At 40.4% G+C, this 15,043-nt stretch overlaps 1 protein-coding gene across 3 annotated transcripts; it reads left to right on the top strand.

The window, feature by feature from the left end:
• Positions 1 to 1,184: 1,184 nt before the first annotated feature.
• On the top strand, positions 1,185 to 14,479 carry pitx1 (paired-like homeodomain 1). 3 transcript variants are annotated; one of them, XM_080866550.1, is made up of 5 exons: positions 1,185 to 1,340; positions 2,435 to 2,489; positions 7,298 to 7,447; positions 8,561 to 8,763; positions 11,790 to 14,477. In XM_080866550.1, the coding sequence occupies exons 2-5, from the start codon at positions 2,444 to 2,446 to the stop codon at positions 12,336 to 12,338; spliced, it is 948 nt and encodes a 315-aa protein (XP_080722676.1). In that variant the 5' UTR covers positions 1,185 to 1,340; positions 2,435 to 2,443; the 3' UTR covers positions 12,339 to 14,477. The 3 variants fall into 3 exon arrangements, with proteins under 3 accessions (XP_080722676.1, XP_080722678.1, XP_080722677.1); XM_080866552.1 differs by lacking the exon at positions 7,298 to 7,447 and having other exon boundaries at positions 11,790 to 14,479; XM_080866551.1 differs by lacking the exons at positions 1,185 to 1,340; positions 2,435 to 2,489 and adding an exon at positions 6,981 to 7,189.
• Positions 14,480 to 15,043: the final 564 nt, after the last annotated feature.

Raw genomic sequence — 15,043 nt, 5'->3', positions numbered from 1 at the left:
ACACACAAAGGCCTGAATGGCTTCGTCTTCCTTTTACAGAAAACATTAGCCTAATTATTTCCCCTTTTTAGGGCGCAAACGCTTGTTCACAACTCGGTCATATTTCCTCCATTTAAAACCTCAGACCATTTTAATGGGATGCAGATCGAATGTTTTACTTTGAAGGACAAAACAAAACTGGACCCTGCGTGCAAAAATGAACAATTAGTCGTTAAATAATCATCTGCTAACAGAGAGGTTCACAATGGTCAGACGGCTTATTGTTTGCCGACCCGGTTCATTATCGAAGAGGAAAATACGGCCAGTGCGCAACCACGCAAAAGCCTGATGCCAACTTATAGAAATAAAATGCTGTCGCCTGTGTCAGCAAAATATTGGGATCTTTTCGTGCTTGAAAAACAACTTAAGTCATTACATTAAAATAAATTAATTAATTAAAATTAACCTATGTGTTACACAAAACTTTAAGATGTGTGGTTGTGTGTGATTTACAGTTTTTGGTTTTTTAAATTTATTTAAACTGTGATAAATAAATAAACAAATAAACATTTATCTTTATCTTTATATGTATACACACACACACATATATATATGTCTACATATAACAGGATGTGCGTCTTCTTTTATGTGAATTCTTCAAAATAGATTTTTTTCTTTCCTCAAGCTGATGGTCATCGGTGTGAGGACAAACACCCTCTGATGAAAATCAAGAAAACTCTTCTCACCTTTTTTTTTACGCCGAAACTGTCCTTCGTCAACGCCACACACACACACACACACACACACACACACACACACACACACACACACACACACACACACACACACACACACACACACACCAAATAGGTTTATTATTATTACATCACTTGTTGCTTTCCTATGTTAAAGTAAAAGTCAGAAAAAAGCGTTTGAGAACATATTTTGCGGAGAAGAAAATCGTGAATTAAGATGGGGAGGAAGAAGAAGGTGACGTCAGGTGATGATGGCAGCACAGGTGAGGAATTCAGTGATGTCTTTTTTTTTTCTTTTTTTTAAGAAAAGTTCAAATGAAGATGCGATGGGATGAAAAGGAGACCAGTGATTGGGGGGTGACAGCGGGGGAGGTGTTGGTGGTGGTGGCGGCGGCAGCGGGGGGTTGCGGTGTGATGACGTCAACGCTAGGCGTGCAGCAGAGCAGTGAAGAAAACCAAGGTATCGTCACAGAGACGACCAAAGTGCTGATTACCGCGGACGCAGCATTTACGCGCAGCTGACGCTAAAGTGGATTTACTGAACACCTGCATGGGGAAACCGTGAGGGTTTATTCCGTTTTTCTGTCTTCTGCTGGGAACCAACTGGTGAGTAAGGCACGCACGGTGTCGTGTCAGGTCAGTGGATTTTAGCTGTGGGAATTGGTCAGAAGGTGTCGGCGGGCAGGTCGCTCTGTGCCTTTTAACACTTCAAGATATTGGGAATGTGAATCAGAGGGGAAGATGTGTCCAGCGTGAAGAAGAAAATAAAATATTTAAAAGCGCCGACTCCTTTAGGAAGAGCATGCTGTTGGCCATTTGGTTTTCAAAAACCTGGAGTAGAGACTGAGCGAATAGAGCTTTGCGCACAGCAACGATTTCTGGCATAGAACTGCAGCAGCGAGTGTGACAATAGTTTGTCTGAGCATTAGAGTCAGCCAGCTGCACCTTACAACATTATTCCCACTGTAGCCCAGAAAAACACTACATTAGATACTTAGAGTAACTAATATAGAGTACAAGCGTGTGCGCGCACTGAAGCGCGAAGGACGAAAGTACGAAGGGTACTGAGTAAAGATTTACTGAGGACATAAAAGCAGCAAAGGGATTCCTCTAGATAAGAGGGTCAATCTTTCGCTCTGTGTGTGTGTGTGTGTGTGTGTGTGTGTGTGTGTGTGTGTGTGTGTGTGTGTGTGTGTGTGTGTGTGTGTGTGTGTGTGTGTGTGTGAGAGAGAGAGAGAGAGAGAGGGGGGGGGGAATTGAGGGTCTGTGATGGGCAAGGGAGAGGGTGTTTCTCATTCTGCGAGCCGAAAACATGAAAATCCTTTCTTTAAAAACGAATAAATATTACCACAAAATTCGCGTTATTTTTTTTAAGTTGTATTAATCAGTTTATTAATTTTGCTATTGTCCTTAATTGTCTTGCATGTTTCTTCTCACAATCAATTTTAATACAAATGTATTAGCCAAGGGTCCAGAAAGAATTAAACTTGCTGTTGTAGGATTGTGACACAGCCTGCTCTGACTTGTTTTTTAAACAAACTTTCATTTATTCAATATTAAAAAAAACAACAACATTGTAATGGTAACTATAATATGATGTGGTTTAATGAGAATAGGTGTGTTTAGCCTCTTTGATTTTTTTTTTTTTTTTTATTTGGAGGAGAAAGTTTGATTTAATTGGGGTTTTTTGTGTTTTTCAGGCAACTGGAATGGAACTGAATCTGTCGAAGAATGTGATTTCTTGTGGGGAATCTGGTATGACATTTTTCTGTGCTCAGTTTAACATGTTGATTATGTTTGACTTTTCAAAATATCCATATATATATTCAGATCCACGGTGGTGTGGTGGTGGTTAGGACTGGGTTAGAATCCGGCTGAGGCGATTTTGTGTCGAGTTTGCATGTTCGCTCCGTGTCTCTGTGGGTCTCGGATTCCTCCCACAGTCCAAACGCAAGGATGTTAGGATGACTGCTGATTGTGAAGTACAAGTCTAGAGTGAGTGGTTGTCTGTATCTCTGTGTTACCCTTGCGATAAACTGGAGACGTGTCCAGGGTGTACCCCGCCTCTCGCTCTATGACAGCTGGTATAGGCTCCAGCCCGACCGCGACCCCCAATTGCATAACCGGAAGAGAGTGGATATTGTGATTCATTAGCTGCAAAATGATTATGGAGCTCTGTGAAATTGGCATCGGCAATAGATAAATAAGTACATATACAAACAATGAACTTTTTTCATCTTTCTGGTGATAAATCCCAACCATTTATCTTTTAAACACTAAAAACAAAAGGAAAAACGAAGCAACATCAAGCCAGATGCTACAAACGACACATAAACATGCCAATCTGTTCAGTGGAAAATATTTCATTTAATTTTTTTCTTCAGATCCAGCAGTCGTAGCTCACATAAAAATAAACCAATCAGTCTTTTCTGGATTTAATCACAACAAAAAACCAAGAATCCCCCATTCGTTAAAAAGATACGTAAAAAAGTTGGAATAATTTCGAGGTTTGGGGGAAATTTAAATGAAACATCGTGTGCAACCTTTCACAAAACGTTCCCCGAGGAAATAATAATATGCAGTAGCAATCAAGTTTCACCCTAAAAGGCAGTATATGTATATTTTTATGTTTTCACATATTAAGAACCACTCTCTTTTCAAATATCAACACCGCGTGTATGTAAAACTAAAAGAAACGACCGAACGTGTGGCGGACTGGCTCTGGTTTAACAACGAATGAAGGGGTTTAAAAGGAAATTTTACATATTCTTGCAGTTTAGTGGATTTGTCCTATGGGTGTTTCCCTGTGCTGGCTATTAGACGTTGTTTTATTTACACCTGCATTCCCTGCACAGGCTGTTTATTGGTTGTCAGACCTCAGGTCAAACAGGCCTTGGACCAAGCAGGGAAACCATCACCAAGGCAATAATCAGCTCTGTCCTTCTCCAGTTACGCACCGTGTCCAGTTACATCTCCGCTGCTGTACTGCTCTTGAATCAGCTCGCCAGCTTTAATTTTCTATATGCTTTGTTTTTTCGGTCCTGTGGTTAGCTTTACTGTGCTCGCTTTCCCTGGAGAGAAAAATAAACCAAGACTGTATTTTTGTGTGTGATTCACGGCGTTCGCCGAGTTTATTTTCACTTCTTGGGGGGAAAAATATGAGTGTTTGCTTAGCCACTGGCCTTTAACCTGTCCTGCCGGATGGAAAGGCTTTTTAACTCATCCATCACACGCAAGTGCCCTCCAGAGTGCTGGAGGAGCGGGACGCGGGCATAGATGGAGGCTGAGGAGGCTGGGTATTTAGATTACCCCCATCTATCAGCCAGGAACATGTGGACAGAACAAAGTAGAATTCATAAGAGCTCCGCCATGGCGAATCTCTTTGTGCTGTAAATCCCATAATATTGACCTCAAGAGTCACTGGGTTTATTGTTATTTTTTACCGCTGCTTTTGCTTTTGCTAATACTTTATGGCACATAAGACTTTTTTCTAGGCTGATTTTAGTTTTTCAGGAGTCCGCTGCAATCTTGAAACAAGCTAGAGCTTTAAGCACTTCATTGATAGACTATCTCCCACTAAACCCTACCAGCTACCAACAGGTAGTCTCTTTCACTCAACCTTCGCAACCTGAATAGTAAAGACCACCTGCTGGTCACGAGGTCCTCGAGTTCACCTCATCAACGCCTTTTCTGCTTTCTTACTCCAGAGTTTAGATGCAGATGAACTTTTGTTGTTTTCAAATATTGTGTCCAAACCATTTAACCATCTTGGAATATGAGTAAGCAGGTAGGCGATGCTGGTGTCGTGCCCAAAAGCACTTCGGTAAGCTGCGGCGGTAAACTTGTTGACTGCGATCCTCAGTAGGTTAAGGTGACGCATTCATATTAGCTAGTCAAATACTTATGCCATAGTAATACAACAGTTACACACTGTGCACTAAAAATTTAAAAAGTTCGTTGATGAGTTTCGCTGTATTCAAATTTCTTGAGTGCATTCAGTGTAGATGTCTATGAAAACACGTGCCACTCTCTCTGTGCAGAAAGGCTGAGCAAATATTGATGAACACGGCAGGTGATTTCTGAGAGCTAACACAATTCTTTGCCAAAAAAAAAAAAAAAACCCTTCGGGGGCGTTTTGAACAAAACGAGGATCTCGTGTCAAAAGTCATACGCTCATACAATGGCCGAAAGTCTTCGACCCTGGCGCCTGTGACAGTCTGACTGTCTGTCAGCCTGAGACTCTGAGGCCTGATGTGCGACTCTACCTGAAGGAGGTAGCAGACTGGCCGAGCAAGCCAGCAGGTCAGCTGGTCTCATATCGAAGATGTGGCCAAATTATACTGATCTTTAATCAGCTTAGAAAGAGAAATCTGGAACTCTTTACATTCAGTAAACCTGTGATTTCTGGTCACTCAGAGGTGATTTAACTCAATAAATTATTATTGCCCGTAAGTGTTTGTCATATTATAACAAAACACCTACAGGCACATCACATTTAAATAGAAAATATATTTATCTCAAATACAAACTCAAACTTTCAAATAAGAAATGTGATTTATACACTCTGTGCGTCTAATGACTCAAACCCTAATGCTAAATGGAGACTTTTGCCCACAGATTCCAGTTACACGAGTAAAGGCCTTTACATTTTGCTTTAATGTAAAGGGTTACTCATAGTGGTCTGAAACAAACGCTTTTTACGCTGGCCTTCTTTTCTTTTACATTATTTTCAGCTTTCATGCGCAATTTGGTTAGGCAACGAAATACTTGGTTTGGTGGATGAAAAGCTCATGGTTTGGGTTAAAACAGAGACTTCTTGGCGAGTCTGTGGCAGAATGCCTGCAGAGCTTTTCTCATGCAAAAGTTACATGGAATCTATTTCTGCCATCCTATAAAAGAGCCCCGCGCTTGGGTAAAACTTTAAATATTATCTAACCTGCATCTGTGCATTCAAGAAAGACAAGAAAATAGCCAGTGCGACACAGACTACGATCAGCAACTCAGCTCTTCAGTTTTGCACACGGACACATTACAGTTCACTTAGCTCTAAAGCACCACGAGTACTGCGCATACCTGAATGTCAGATTATAATCCCTGTAGCATCTAATTTAATCTTACTTGTTTTCCATCTTTAGCGGGATGAGGTTGGTTTGAATTAGCACTGCTAATGGATACAAAGACGTTATGTTCTGGTGATGTTGGGGCTCCTTTATCAAGCCACTGCTTGCTGCTGTTTGCGCGTCATAGCCAACAAAACGCACAAAAGTCAAATGTGTCATCATTCGCAGCGGTCCATTTGTCATATTGCGGTTGTCACTGAAAGGCTGGGATCTATAGCGGTTGGATTCTGAGTGCATGTTGTTGGAGTTTAAATATATTATATCAGTAATGTCTGAAGTGGTGAGGTGGTGGCTGTTTAGGCAAAGTGCAGGGCAGACCGATCTGCTGCTGCTGATAGATTACTTATTCTTTGACTGATGTGGTTCAAACGATGTGGTGCACAAAAAACAGCACGGACAAACACATCCTGTTAAATAATGAGAGATGTAATGTTCCGTGTATTACTCCCGATTGTCTCTTTGTGAATGAGCGAGCTGACAGAGCGACTCTTGTCAGGTTACAGCGCTCGTATTCACGCACACAACGAGCCTGATATCATCGAGCACTTTTCATACTGGAGACACAGTAACTGGGCAGGACCGTGTTGGATCGCAAATGTTTATTCAGCTCGGTACATATCCGAGATATACATTGTGTGGCCGAGCGTGTGTGTATAAGCGCGCCCAGCTGCATTGCTTTGGACACATTTCAAACATCCCTGCGCGAATAAAAGGCCCCTTTTTTACTCCTGAAAGCAAAGCTTCGCTTTGTGCGCTCTCGATAATTGACAAAGCGTACACTGCAAAAAATAATAAAATGAAATAAAATACAAAGTAATAACAATAACTAGCCTTAAGACTAACAAATGAGCAGACAGCCACCGTGGCAGGTTTTTTGTTAGGAGTGTTTAGCAGATGAGTCACCTCTTATAGTTTCTCTCCACTCACACTGGAAGAAATTTCCTGATCTAAATGCGACATATACGTCTAATAAATCTAAAATTAATTAAATGCACCTTTTCACTTTGTTAAGCGCGACGTCAGACTTTGTCTTGTCTGGGTGGGTATTTTCTTGCAGCGGTCACGTTTAGTGGGTGGGACTTGTTTTGGGGAGGTTTAACGCAGCTAATGGGTGGGTCTGATGTGAGGGTTGGAGAGCCGGAGCTTGTTCTCAGTCACAGCGGGTGGAAGCTTTTCCTTGCTGCGGATAGAAGGAGAGCGCACAGGGCTGTCACTGCTTCAGAGGAGGGGAACGGGGCCGTGTGATTTTTTTGTCCTTTCTTTCTTCTATTCTCTCGAAGCACGTTTTGCGTGGAAGAACAAACGAACCTGCATGGTTAAATATCCCATGTCGTGGTGTGTGTCTGAGAGCGGGTGGATGTTTTGTAGCGTAGCTCTGAAAGAAAGCCTCGCGATCCACAGGATTCACCCCGTTTCCTCTTTTTACGCACCCTTCTCTTCAAGGTGGGATGAATTTGGACAGAATTGCAGAGGCAGTGAGAGCACCGCCGCCCCGCGACGTGGCCCCCGCGTTTCATTTACAGAGAACTTCAAACAGCAGTCGAGAAACTGTAGAGAACTCAAGCAGCGAGTCTTCAGACACAGAGTTGGCAGGTACACAGTCAGAGTGCTTTTAGCCTCTCCATTCTTTTTCCCACTGAGTGCTGTAACAGTTTATTTTACGTGTCCGTAAGCATTTTTACGGCGAACTGTCAGAGAGGCATCTCCAGCACTTAAAAGCTACAGAACAAAGAGAAAGAATATTTAACTTTTATATCCCTTGTGTTTGCTTGATTTATTTCCGTGTGTCACCGGGCAGCGTGCACGAAAACGACAAACTCTAAAATGTGTTTCCATCAAATCTTAGTATTTGAGTGTGTTTGTGTTTGTGAGCGCTTTTTGTGCAGTTACTCCCCATTTTTTGTTTACTGTGCTCCCAGAACCAAACATTTGGCAGGAACCCGAGATGTGTCAGGGAAAAATGTGCAGAGCAGCCTGGCCTGCTGTCAGTGAATGCATTAGAGCAAACTATAAATATTGGCGCTATCCACAAATCTAAACTAAAAACCAAGCGGTCTGTGTTGACAGTTCCCGGAGACACTTTTTATTATTCAGCTTTTCCAAAATTTTAGGGGAAAAAAACAGAGGCCTTTCTGGCCTTTCTTCGCGTATTTCAGGGCGCACGAGAAGCAAATAGAAAATACACGACAGTAAATCGTTTTAAATAACAATCTTGAGTCGTGATTTTAAGCTTTTTTTTGTTTTTAGGAAACTCTCAAAATCCTAGCTCCCTTTCTGTGTGTGCGAGTGTGTGTGTGTGTGTGTGACTGACCTTTGCGCGTGTGGCCTCTTAAGTTTAACGAGGCAATTGTTAGGACACAAAATACAAGACAGTTGGGAGATAAGAGTGGGCAGACCTCATCGTAAAGATATTGATCTCTAAGCGAAAACCGGAGCGATCCGATGGCTAACTCTGACACACGTTTGTGAATGTGTGACTAATTTGTTAGTGTTCTTTTGAGGTTTATTTTTTATGAATGACTTCGTAAATAAATTAGCCAAAATGGTTGGTTTCATCGCGGTGGGTCTTTTTCAATTGCTTTACTTAAAAAAAAAATCCACGTCGTTGTACTCAATCCTCTTCATTGTTTAAACGTCCCTTATTTGCATGCCATTCAAAATATGTTATAGGAGTACTGCTGTTTCACACCGGTTTGTCACCTACAGAAAAGGAAAGAAACGCTGAACACAGGAGCGATGACGGAAACGCGGACGACCCCAAGAAGAAAAAACAGCGGCGGCAGCGGACTCACTTCACCAGCCAGCAGCTGCAAGAGCTGGAAGCCACGTTCCAGAGGAATCGCTACCCTGACATGAGCACCAGGGAGGAGATCGCGGTATGGACCAACCTGACCGAGGCGAGAGTCCGGGTAAGATAGCGGCCGTGCGTAAACCATACGAAAAGTTTGAATAAAGACAAGCTGGCCAAGTAGACGCTCATCAAAAACAGCAATTATTAAACTTCCAAAACCAACAAAAAATTATAAGAAAATGAAGAAGATATTTTTTAATAACTTAAAATTATATATTTTTTAAATTGTCAAAATATGTAACTTTTGAACTTGGTTCCACAAGACTTTTTACCCAATTTCAAGTATTAAAAAAAGAAAAACAAAAAGAAAAACAGAACTTTGTAGAAATTTTCAAATAAGGATGTCACAGACTCATTTATGCTGTTTGTCAGTACAGCGAGAAATCAGATGTATATTAAAGTCAGTACATTTCCCTGAAGGTTCTGAATTCATGCGTTAGTCACTATTCCTATTTTGTCCATGTCACATACAGACTTTGGTGACTTTAAACGGATCAGAAGTAATAAACTAAATCTGTGATACATTTCAAATACACGCTTACGAAAATCCGTCTCCAAAGACCTCGGAGGTTTTCAGCAGAATATTGTTAACATATTAAGTTGCAGTCATCCCTGACTGTCAGCTGTCAGCTACGGTGCATCCAAAAGTAAATCTACCGTTATTACAGCACGTGCACAATTCCCAATACTGGCACAGAGAACGTTACAGGCCTTAATGGCACGCAGTCATGTTAACACGTCTCGTGCTGAAAACTCAGAAGAAAGATAAGCTTTAAAAAAGAAAGTAAGGAGAAAAAAAAGTAGTTGAATCTGTTGGAAATTGCAGGTCCTTTCAAAGGGTGTATCTGCTAATGTAGCCAATGGATGATTCGCATTTTGATGACATCATCGAAAATCTGGACCCTTGTTTTTTTTTTCTCCACGGAGAGCGTTCACGTCTCTCCTCATATATATATATATATATATATATATATATATATATATATATATATATATATATATATATATATATATATATATATATATATATATATATAGATGGCTTTTTAAAGAATATGACTTACATGTATTATATTTATTCTAGCTACATTTTTAAACTGTTTTGAGTAAAAATGAATCATAACAATAATAATATAATATTTGAATCAGCACAGTTCTTATAATATCTTCAGTTTGAGGTGTAAAATGAAAATAAGTTGCTTTTTATGCATTTTGAGCCAAGAAACTCACTGCTGTCACGAGCAGGTTCAGATTTAAACAGCGACTTTTTTTTTTCTTTCGTTCCCCTTTTTCATTAGGAATAAAAAAATAATAATATTAGGATTAAAAAAAGGGGGTGATGGTACGCTGAATGTTTGAGATTCAGTGAAATTTGAAATAATTGGAAATATTTTAAAGATCAATTTACATTAAATAAGATGCAATTATGATTTTAAATATAATTTCATAATATTTACAAGCACACTTTGACACGTCAGTCATTATACTCATATTCTTAACGTGGTTTTCGTCGTGCAAATGTCATTAAAATCCAAAGCATGCATTTTATAGTTGGGTGCAGGAAACTCGAGGCTGGGCTCTGCAGTCTTGAGTGTTTCCTCCACAGCTCTCTGTCACATCGCTCAAGTCTTTGTGGACAATTTGTCGGCCGCACAGTGTTCCCGCACCACTATAAATAGCTTCCGCGAGGCCGTCTGGTGATACCAGTTGTAAATTGTTTCTACTATGAATTAACAATGAATTGGAGAGTAGCGACTAGTATTTTGTTAGGTTTTGATAAGGTGTGAGGATATCCAGAAGCGCTTTTCTGTTTCATTTCGAGTCATCCGCGGAGCCGTTCGAGTTGCTCTGTGAACCTGGTTTTACGTCTGACTTACACAGACACACACGCCTTTTATTTACACTGATTTATCTTTAGAAATACTTCTTATTTCATTGTAAGAAATGAGGCCAAAAAAATCTACATTAATGCACCTCCATCTTAGATCTGGTGTAAACACACATTCTCGTTGTGATGTACAAGTGTGTGGTAGTCTTATACTAATATGTATAATATCAAAACACCTGGAAACAGTTTTCATAAACGATTTAATGTATTTGCTAGTTTATTTGTAAAGGGCAAAATAGTCTACAGGAAGGAAAAATTACATTTGTAAAGAGAGTGTCGAATATATTGTATAGTCTATATGAATATAACCAAAACGAATTTCTAACATCAGTCCACTGATTAGGATTAATACATCCCGCAGTCGTCGTCCACATGAACTTAAAGGATGTCCACTCATTCAGTCTCGCTGATTTTGTATTTATTTTACCGGGTTGTAGCTCGTCAGCAGAAACTGCTCCCCCTGACTCCAAGGCTAGTTTGTCGACTCGGGTATGGAAACTCTGAATATGCATTTCACTCAAAAAAGGATCCTTTCTTTTTAATGTCCGGATTCATCTTAATAAGCAAAAGTAAGTAACTGTTTTGGTATTTTTAAAAAACAAAAACAAAAGAAGTGCGTGTTTCGTAACTAATCATAAATTAAAAAGCAGTTGTTGATATTTGACATCTGAGAACATTGAAAATGGGACCGCAGCTGAAACTGCTGAATATGCAGTGGGCCTATAAAAGATTTTAACTCATCAACAATTAACCGCTATAAAATTCAAAGATAATTTAGTTAAAAATGCCTTTATTCTGTAATGGTTTTTTTTGTTTGTTTGTTTTTTTTAATTTGTTGTTGTTTGTTTCCTTTTAATGAAACGTTTTAAGGCACCCTAGACACTAACTCACCTTAAAGGCAACAATTCAAGGGCACCAAAGCGGGGTCTGAAGCTTGTTGCCACAATATATGTGGAAATAAATGATTCAGACATCAATAAATGATCATTAGTGTCGTTTTAAGAAAAAAAAATTACACTTATGCTTCATGAACTGAATATCACACGAGCTTGAAATGCTGCTTCGGATGTGGACTCGAGTCATTCCTGTATCATCTGTAGCAACGTTGCAGGTTTATTTTATGACAAGAAAATTAACTTTACATTTTACAGCGTTCTGCTGTGGTTAATGCTCACGGTTCTGTGTGTCCCTTCCAGGTGTGGTTCAAAAACCGCCGGGCTAAGTGGAGGAAGCGGGAGCGGAACCAGCAGATGGACCTTTGCAAGAACAGCTACCTGCCCCAGTTCAGCGGTCTCATGCAGCCTTACGACGACATGTACCCGGCTTATACCTACAACAACTGGACCAACAAGGGCCTCACTCCGGCACCGCTGTCCACCAAGAACTTCACCTTCTTCAACTCCATGAGTCCCCTCACCTCGCAGTCCATGTTCTCGGCCCCCAACTCCATCTCCTCCATGACCATGGCCTCCGGGATGGGCCACTCCGCGGTGCCCGGCATGCCCACGCCAGGTCTTAACAACATCAGCAACCTGAATGGGATCGGGACATCCGGCATCAACTCAGCTATGTCATCATCGGCTTGTCCTTACGGGCCTCCCGGCTCACCGTACAGCGTTTACCGGGACACTTGCAACTCCAGCCTGGCCTCTCTCAGACTTAAATCCAAACAGCATCCAACATTTGGATACAGCGGCCTGCAGAGCCCGGGCTCCAGCCTGAACGCCTGTCAATACAACAGCTGACGGGCCAAAAGGGGGGCCTTAAAAATACAAATATATATATATATATAAATATGTGATAAGCGGACACGGTGTCATAGCTTATGGGCTACCTGCGGATCAGGGGAGGGGGGGTATCAAAGACGACTAAACTGGATTAGTTGCAATCATTTTTTATTTTTTTTTCGAAAAAGAAAATGAAAAAGAAAACGTGGATAATGCGGGTTACATGTGTTTACCAGTGAACTTGCACAGCAGTTTAAATGTCCAGGTTTTTTGGATTTTTTTTTTTTAATGATGAAGACGTGTTACATGGCTGCACTGTACATATCTAAATGTAAATATATACAGGTCTAACATGTGAAACAGACGGTGGGATTTTTTTTTCTTTTTTGTGCTTGCTTACTCTTGAAGACTGACTCGACCAAAGCGAGGATTTGCATCAAAATAATAATAATAACAACAAAAAAATCGAGCATGTAACGAATCAATGAGAAAACAGAAGAAAATCCGGCCTTTACTGTACATACTTTATACTGCTTCTGTGTGCTTTCTATTTACCGCATATGCAGGGTGACTCCACGACGCCTCCCGTTTGAAATGCTTTTCATTTTGTTTGCTCCAATAGAAAAAAAGAGAGAGAGAGTGAGAGAGAGACCCTGCATGTTTAACTTGAGTGCAACGTGTTTTGTACAATAATGTAAGACTTTGCAGAAGTACGTTCATTAGCCTAAACTGTATACAAAAGGTGATTCAAAGTCCTCATGTGTTTATGGTAACATGTTTGTTTGAATAAACTCCAGGAAAAGAGAGGTTTATTTCAAGTACATGTCTTAGAGAGGTCTTTGTTTAAGGAGACAAGCACTCGGGCTCCGGGTTTCCCCCCTCAAAACATGAGAAAAATAAATAGGTTGGCTAAATATCCCCAGCGTAGTGGTCCACTTAGTTTAAGGGAAGGGGAATTACCTTAGAAAGATGAAGAATCCTTTGCGGTTATTTCGACAAAGTGGAATCAGTCCGAGCTTTAACTATAATATTTGATTTTATGTGTTTGTTTGTTTGTTTTTTGTTTGTTTGTTTTTGTTTTTTGAAGCTCCTTTAATATCATTTTTATTTCAGAGGAGGGTGGGTAGATAAATCCACCTGACCCAACTTTGGGACCTCAGCAGCTACATTTCTATGAACTGCTCTCATTATTATTTGGTCATCGTGTTAATGAACACATCTCAGCGCTCACTGGATTTTCCAGTAATAGATTTATGGTTAATTTTACTCGACTTTTGCTCCCTTCACTCCCTATACAGAAGATTAGATTGGGGGCTCATTCAAACCTGGCTATTCTGCTGCAACACAGAGCTATTTCTGTCTGCGTACTAAAGGACGGAGATTATGTCCCACTAAAAGGATGATTTCAGATCACCTGAAACCTGAGCTGCTTATTAAGAGTTCCACCAGCGTGTGTGGAAACCTGGAGTGCGCATTCAGGAACATTAAGGACTGACAAACACGGCAGTTAAACTTTCTGGAAGGGGGCGAAAAATGCTGAATACACTGAGCAGATTTCACAAAATAAATAAGTAAAAACATCTTCAAACACACCTGGAGGGAACATTTTATCTAATTACATCTACATGGATATTTTGTGGGCTAGAATCTTTTATTTGCACCTCCGGGGGGAGGAAAAAATGCAACTGGCGACAAGCCCGTGCACACAAAATGATTTCAGTCAATACCCTATCTTGTTTTCTGACACCTGCAGAAATCCCCATATCTATATTACTCACCATTAGACTGATATTAGTGCGCTGCTGGAGCAGCCACCAGTGTGTGCTTTAACTGATAGCGCTGGGTCTTAGAGGATATTGGATTAGAGGCAACACTTTAATAAACAACTGGATAGTGAAAAGAAATGATTTATATATACATATCTCAATAAGACAGCAAACTCCAATGTAAACTGAAAATAATTTTTAACTAATACTAATACTTTTTATACTTTTTAGTTACACGGTCCACACAGCAATTTCCTTAAGGTAATACTCACCTTCTGACATTTTGTATCAAATTCTCTGTTTCCCATGCTCAACTGTAAGTTTACCTTGATTCTGTGGTTATTATTCTCAATACTTCGTGTAAAATGAAGGTGTCTATGTAATTTAATAAGCATAAAATGCAGTGTGACTCAAGCTCGTGTAAAGTAAGTGTGAATGAATTATGTCTTCTAAGGGGGCTTCATATTATTCTTCCACAACTTCGTCATAATTGTATCTTGACATAATCTTACCTCCACTCTCAGCACATGACCGTTTGTGGAGATCTTCCCTCTTTTTAAAGTCGTTTTATTCATTTAAAATGAAATATCAACATGGGGTGAGTTTGTGGCTCTTGGATGGCTCTCCAGATCCGATTAGATATGAGGTTATGCTCCTTTAAAGGACTATTGCACATTTTTATTACAGTTTTTATTTCTCTAACCTTCTGCTGTGGCCTTGCTGACGCTCTTTTGTCATTGAGATTTCACTATTCACAACAAGTCACAACAGTCATATCAACCGCGTGCCCGGCTGCAAATTCTTTCCTAGGGCGCGCCTGAGCGCACGGACGCACGGAACATTTACTTAAGACGGGCATGCGCACCAGGTGTATTTGCAGCCATCCGCTTTGATTTAGAAATGTTTGACGAGAGGACAACGCGCAGCCAAAGACTCACGGTGATTCGTAACAAAAAC

Source organism: Rhamphochromis sp. 'chilingali' (assembly GCF_963969265.1).
Source record: "Rhamphochromis sp. 'chilingali' genome assembly, chromosome: 19".
NCBI lineage: Eukaryota > Metazoa > Chordata > Actinopteri > Cichliformes > Cichlidae > Rhamphochromis > Rhamphochromis sp. 'chilingali'.
The sequence above is the reverse complement of the archived record's forward strand: the minus strand, read 5'-3'. Positions and strand labels throughout refer to the sequence as shown.

Excerpts from the sequence above, each read along its gene's own strand:
- pitx1 (XM_080866550.1), top strand. The coding sequence starts at position 2,444 with ATGGAACTGAATCTGTCGAAGAATGTGATTTCTTGTGGGGAATCTG. Across the intron at positions 2,490-7,297 it reads GATTTCTTGTGGGGAATCTG|GTGGGATGAATTTGGACAGA; the intron begins GTATGACATTTT and ends CTTCTCTTCAAG. Across the intron at positions 8,764-11,789 it reads TGACCGAGGCGAGAGTCCGG|GTGTGGTTCAAAAACCGCCG; the intron begins GTAAGATAGCGG and ends TGTCCCTTCCAG.